This window comes from Lottia gigantea (assembly GCF_000327385.1).
Source record: "Lottia gigantea unplaced genomic scaffold LOTGIsca_11, whole genome shotgun sequence".
NCBI classification, from domain to species: Eukaryota; Metazoa; Mollusca; class Gastropoda; family Lottiidae; genus Lottia; species Lottia gigantea.
In genome coordinates, this window is record NW_008707001.1 from 786828 (window position 1) to 794279 (window position 7452).

General features: G+C 36.0%; 1 protein-coding gene across 1 annotated transcript; it reads left to right on the forward strand.

Moving 5' to 3' along the window:
• Nucleotides 1-310: 310 nt before the first annotated feature.
• On the forward strand, nucleotides 311-7452 carry LOTGIDRAFT_230121 (hypothetical protein). The gene is made up of 10 exons (XM_009047035.1): nucleotides 311-332; nucleotides 1497-1573; nucleotides 2106-2193; nucleotides 2392-2446; nucleotides 2698-2773; nucleotides 3049-3141; nucleotides 3591-3733; nucleotides 4138-4260; nucleotides 5201-5240; nucleotides 7195-7452. Exons 2-10 carry the CDS (start codon nucleotides 1522-1524, stop codon nucleotides 7344-7346), a joined length of 822 nt encoding a protein of 273 aa, XP_009045283.1. The 5' UTR covers nucleotides 311-332; nucleotides 1497-1521; the 3' UTR covers nucleotides 7347-7452.

A 7452-nucleotide genomic window follows, 5' to 3' on the forward strand; every position in this document is an offset into this window, starting at 1 on the left:
TATCAAGAGAAATCATGAGTAGAATACATTATTACAATAACAAGTCCGATGACAAAATAATTTTATCAATGCGATAACAAGATATCACGTGACAAATCTTGTCAAGGCAAGACACAACAATCGAATAGGTAAGCTTGTATTTTTAATAAGACTGATTCCACCTCACCTCCATTATTTCAAACCTGTGTACTGTGTCACTGTGGTCAGCGAGCAGTGGCGTTTTTTAGGAAACATAAGTCCCCCCCGTAGAAACGCCACTGTCAGCATGGTCAGGGACTAGAAGTTACCAAAATCATCCGTCTGTTGACAGGCACAGCACTGAAAGAAAATGGGTAGGTGTAATAAATCCTTACTATTACCCCCTCCCCCTATAAATCCTTACTATTTACCCTCACCCCCTATAAATCCTTACCTCCCTATAAACCCTTACTATTACCCCCTCCCCCCTGTAAATCCTTACTATTACCCCCTCCCCCCTATAAATCCTTACTATTACCCTCACCCCCTATAAATCCTTACCTCCCTATAAACCCTTACTATTACCCCCTCCCCCCTATAAATCCTTACTATTACCCTCACCCCCTATAAATCCTTACTATTACCCCCTCTCCCTATAAATCCTTACTATTACCCCCTCTCCCTATAAATCCTTACTATTACCCCCTCCCCCCTGTAAATCCTTACTATTACCCCCTCCCCCCTGTAAATCCTTACTATTACCCCCTCCCCCCTATAAATCCTTACTATTACCCTCACCCCTATAAATCCTTACTATTATATATATTAAAAATAGCATAAATGATATTTGTTAAACTGTCATCAACTCAGGTATTGCATACAAAATGTCTGTTGCGTAAATGAAATCTTCACTTTAAACATTTGTCATTGAACATTTTAGAATTCACTGTAATTATGCTTAATTAGTTAATTAGTACATTCCCTTCTTAATTGACCGTTTTAAAACAAATTCAGTTTGATGAAGTAGAAACATAGATGTAAATAACATATTTTAGTTTTTGCATACTGCCACTTTTTAAAAAATTTATATACCATGTTCTGGATTCTGCATGTCGTGTTTTTAGTTCATGTGTGTGGAAAGTTTAGTCAACTGAAGATAAATCACGAACCAATAACTGAAAATATTTATTTTATTCATAATAGTCTGATTTGTATTAATTTAATCACATTGCAAAATGTATACGTAGCTCAACATTGGGTGTTAATACAGATCGGCACAAAACAGTGTTTCAACCCAGGGTTAGGGGTAATCAACCCAGCGTTAGGGGTAAGATCGGTAAGATCGGCTACTCAGATGCTTCATTTTGATGGCCGAAAGGAGACTAGAATCTTTCAAGATTGAGGGAGGGGGCGCACTATATGATTCTACATTGCAGGACATACATCATCACAACAGATCCTCCCCCCCCCCCACTCCTCTTCACCTCAATTCCCATCATATGACATCATATCTAGGTAAAATTATCAATATTTAACAGGGATGTCGAGTTGGATCCAGACGTAATGGACAAATACATCAAATTTCTAAAAGATCAGAAAGTTACCGCTGTCTACAGTGAGTTATTCTTATCCTAAAGGCATTTTTAACCCTGGGTGGGCAGGTGGTCGTCGTTAATGTAAGGGAAGAGGATTGTTCAGGGTTGGGGAAGTAATATATATGAAGGGGCAATGGTGTATGGTTGCACTGAAAGCAACTCCAAGCTAATTGAGAAAATCATTTAATTTATACCTGCAACGCGTATTGGAGAAAAAGATATACAATATTAGTTTTTCTAATTTATGATTGAAGATTCTAGTACGGTGAATGAAGTCGGACAACGCCATGTAGTGTTCAATTGGGTGAAATCTTGCCAAGGCAGGTGATTCAGCAGAAACATTTCCAAATGTCTTGGACATGCTCAACTTGTAGCATGTACACCTCACTTTATTGTTCCGTCTGAACGACTTCGCGTCTTTTTACATCTTTTGCTCCCAAATAACTATTCAATGAGCTAGTCCTCGCTAATTTCAATGGATGTCGGTAGGGCCTTGTCTTGAATTCTTGAATAATTTAAATATCTAAACTTTGTATTTATTTAAATGAACAGCTACAGGGACAAATGGAGAAGGTCCATCTTTAACTGTGGACGAGAGAAAGGCGGTGTTAGAATTGTGGATTGAGAGAGCTAAGGGAAAGTAAGAGATTACACTCTATTGATGGAACACACGCCCCTCATGAGTCCCGAGACGTGTCCATGTTAATTGTCCTTGTTAAAGAGATTGTAAAGAAGTTTTTTTAAAATGTTATGTGTATCGGGTACACTGATTGCATCAATTTGCACCATTCCAATATTCAATCAGACAAAGCGTTTTATGACGTCACTATCTTTACAGATTTGTTATCATTGCCCAAACCGGTGGTTGTAATCAGAGAGAGGCTATAGAATTAGTAAGTTCAGATCTTCTCTTATATTACAACATACTGTTTTACAGGATTAGTTCCACAACCAATAATAGACAATGGAATATGAGAATGGAAGGAGGGAGGTGCTGGGAGGGGGAGGGGGGCTTAGGGTGGACACCGGAAATTCTTTCACTATGTAAAATCATAAAATAAAGACGCCACTACCCACGGACTCCCACAGCTAAGCCTGTTCAACACTTCAACACTTCAACTCTAGCTTATTTTTTTTATTTTAGAGTAAACATGCAGGACAAGTCGGTGTTGATGCCTTTGCATGTATGGTTCCATCGTTCTTTAAGGCTAAAACTGAAGGTAAGAACTAATGTCTTGAGATCTGTGGCGCTGATTTTTGATATTTTCGGTGGGGGATTTGGGTATTGGATATACATGTAGGCCTATGTCAATAGTCGTTGGAAGTACTAGAAATGTACAAAGATCTCATAATTCCTTCAAAAATATCTCAAACAAGAAATTTCTCCCCTTACTGAATATTGTAAGTCTTGTCGACAAGGTCTATAATAGGACACGTGGTGTACGGAATTATTTTGATAATCCAGTCCTTAACAGTTCTCTGTTTATTATTTTAGAGGCAGTTGTACAGTTTTTGGAGCCTATAGCCGCGGCAGCTCCTAACACACCGTTCTATTATTACGATATTAACTTTCTCACAGGGGTATACTGTAAGTTCTTCTAAATCCATAATCCAATGACATACAAGAAGTAACAAGCACACATTAGAGTGTGTATAAATAACGGTATATCAATATTAAGATGATGTACAGAGTTATAATTAAGATATCAGGGGAAAAGATGCTAGCCCGATTTTGATTTGATTCTATTATTACCATGTGAGGCTGATATTCAATAAACGTTGTTTAGACATTTTAACAACGTCAAGCTAATACAAACTGAATCTAAAACCTTGACTGCAATAGACACCTGCTAGTATATAATCAGGGGCTATTATTCAGTACATTCCAATCAAACCATTGCATTTACCAACTTCCGTGATACAAGAAGGGTGTCTATTACATTCAAGGTATCAGTCCATGAATAGCTTGACTTTGTGAAGAGATTCCTGGGGTAGTGTATGAAACGAAACATTAGAAACAGATTTTTTGCATTGCAGTGAATACCCGTAAAATCCTAGAACTGGGTAAAAGTCGAATTCCCAATCTTAGGGGAGCAAAATTTTCCTGTCCCGAGATGTCTGGTCTATTTGATTCTACCTTGGCGGACGATAACATGCAGATCATGTGTGGCTCGGATATGGTAGGTAAAATGGTATTTAGAAGGTGTGTGGATGAAGGATAAAGGCACATGCAGGGACGATTTCAAACAAGAAAAGAATAGTCCATTTATTTGTTCGTTGTCGTCTGTCTTATAAAGTTTCATGTGTCCAATATATATCAAGATGGCTACATGGCCCGTAACCAGATTTGATTGTTTGAAGGGGTAAGTCATGCATCTGGATGGACAATGGAGTACACTGTACACTTGTGGTGTTTAGTTGCAGTAATGGAATTGGTCGGTCGTCTTTTTAGGTGGGGCATTCCCCCCCTTCCGCCCCCACCTTACCCCCACCTTGTCCCATGGCAACAGGCCTGAAAGGGACAGTAGATTGCTAGTAAGTAGTAAGTCATATACAAGTTAATTCAATATAATATTTCCAACAGTTCCTGGCAATGTTGGCACTAGGAGTAGAGGTACCAGTTGTTTATGGTCACTATTCTAAACTCTTCAACCAGCTTCAGAAGGCCTTTAAACAGGGCGATATGAAAACAGCTCGAAAAATACAGGTAAGTTAAGTGACGATACTCACCCTACCCGCACACTTGACATGCGCCCAACTCAGATAATCAATAACCACACGGAGTCCACATACAATAAATCTGTTTATTTGGTATTTAGGTTTATCAACTTGGCATTCCTTTCAGAGAGTCCACATAGCTAATATTGTTTATTTGGTAGGTAAGGTTTGTCAACTACATAGCTGGTACAATAAATCCGATATTCGATATAAACGCAAGAGGGTCCACAGAACAAATAATGTTTATTTCGTATCTTGGTTTCAGAGAGTCCACATAGCTAATATTGCTTATTTGGTATTAAGGTTTGTCAATTTGGCATTCCTTTCAGAGAGTCCACATAGCTAAACATGTTTATTTGGTATTTAGGTTTGTCAACTAGGCACCCCTTTCAGAGAGTTCACAAAGCTAATAATGTTTATTTGGTATTTAGGTGTGTCAACACAGCATCTCTTTCAGAGAGTTCACATAAGTAATAATGTTTATTTGGTATTTAGGTTTATCAATTTTACATCTCTTTCAGAGAGTCCACATAGCTAATAATGTTTATTTGGTATTTAGGTTTATCAATTTTACATCTCTTTCAGGGAGTTCACATAGCTAATATTGTTTATTTGGTATTTAGGTTTATCAACTTGGCAGAGAGTCCACATAGATAATAATGTTTATTTGGTATTTAGGTTTGTCAACTTGGCATTCCTTTCAGAGAGTTCACATAGCTAATAATGTTTATTTGGTATTTAGGTTTATCAATTTTACATCTCTTTCAGAGAGTCCACATAGCTAATATTGTTTATTTGGTATTTAGGTTTATCAACTTGGCAGAGTCCATATAATATAAATTTGATACGGGCATCTTTTAATGAATCCTCATGTAATAACTAGTTCAAGTAGAATATTACACAGCATTCTATTTCTTTGTTATTTTTAGGCAATCTTCTCCAGCTTATCTGATATAAACACCAAATATGGTGAGTTGATCTTTTTTTCATCAACACTCAGTCAAGGTGGGAGACGACCATGTACGGTGTACGTTGCGGTGTCCGGTGCGGTGTACGGGATTATCGATACAGTAGAAAATTGTAAAAGCGAATCGTTTGTTCAGTTGCTTTATTTTCTACTGTATCGATAATGCCACACCGTACACCGCACTGGCCACTGTACATCGTCTATTCGCAGCTTTAGTCACGTGGTCCCAAATTTTGTCTAGGGAGCTCACTCAATACATCAATATCCTAATTCACAATTACCAGCGCTGATAAGTAGTATAGGAATTGACAAAATCGGGGCTTTTTTACGATTTCCCCTTCATTTCAACTGCGGAATTTTAGCAACACGGAATAAAATTAGCATATTTTGAGGAATTTTAAGGCCGCTGGTCAGCCTGTGACTACCAACTAAAATGTAGACGGTTCGTTTGTCTGTTATTACGTGCGAATAAGAAGTCATACACTTATCCTAGGCCTTATTCTCCAAAATATAACTTAAATAAAATACCGTAATCTGATTGGATAACAAAACTAGATTTAAAATCAATTCTAATGATTGACCAATGAGATGACTGGAACACTACAGTCATCATAAGTTAAGCTTCCAAGCACATGGCCCCCGTGATATCGCTAGGTGAAATTGGGCTCTACCAGGTTGGAAATATGAAAGGAACAGGTTTGTCTAATCATATCTTAGTCTCAGAAACGGAAATGGTTTAGCTAATCTAATCAGTAATAATGTTCACAGCTCACCGTCGAAATGTAAGCCATCAAATCCATGTGTGTCCATAATTATCCGCGTTTTGACGACTCGTCATTTTGAGATACTCTGTGGTATATAGAAAAGACGATAAAGGCACTTTTCAACTACCCTAAAATAATTCGTTTACCATACGTAAATAAAACATGAAATGTCAATATCAGAATTAAAATTTCTCTTCATCAAAATATAAAAATAGAACAAAAACTAGTAGAATATTGAAAATTACTAACAGTGTATATTCTGATAAAAAATAATCTAATATGCACATATTAATTAATGTACATTGTAAATTTTTAACCCCGAAGTGTCATATTTCACTTTTAATATAAAAAATGGCGAAACAAGAAAGATGAGATGTCAATGATATTAAAGCTATCATGGTCTGTTTACATGATGTCAATGATATTAAAGCTACCATGGTTTGTTTACATGATGTCAATGATATTAAAGCTACCATGGTTTGTTTACATGATGTCAATGATATTAAAGCTATCATGCTCAGTTTACGAGATATCAATGATATTAAAGCTATCATGATCGGTTTACGAGATGTCAAAGATATTAAAGTAATCGTGGTCTGTTTACGAGATGTCAAAGATATTAAAGTAATCGTGGTCTGTTTACGAGATGTCAATTATATTAAAGCTATCATGATTGGTTTACGAGATCTTCATGACCATATGAAAATATAATGTTATAATATTCAGTATTAAAAAGTGTTTTTGTAAAGTGTTTAGGAAATGTTCGAAATAAATCTTTTGATTTAAAAAAAAAAAAACAAATTCAAAACTGATAATACTTTAATTAGTGGTGCCTTAAAGCTGACATGAAATTTTATGAAACGTCTATGACAGATTTATCATTTAAAGATGGGTTTCCTTAGAAAATGCTAATAAAACTTATATAAATAGAAAGTTCTTATGACTTGGAAAAATACCAGTTTGTCTATAATTAATACATAATTAGCTAAATTAGAAGAAAATTACGACCAGAATTCCAATGAGTGACCGATCAAGAAAGGTCTAAAAGTTTTTTTTGTTTATCCAGACTGTACTTACATGGACATTTATGATTGGTTAAAACTCTTAATTATATGCAGTAAGAACATAATGATATGATTAAGAATATATGATAATTCATATTAAATATTCACAATATTCTTCTTTGTTTTAGGTGGTGGTATTGGAGTTATTAAAGCTATCACGAAATGTTTTGGAGTGAATTTGGGACAACCTCGTCTTCCTGAACTACCATTCCCGGACAATCAGTTGGAAGATTTAAAGACAGACTTAAAGAACCTCGGCGTTTTTGATGAACTGCTTTAAAAATCTAACAGTCTACATGACTTGAAAGTCGAGGGAAGAGAAATGAAATGTCATAAACTATATTTCTTATAGACCAAATTTACAAAATCTACATTCATCTACAAAA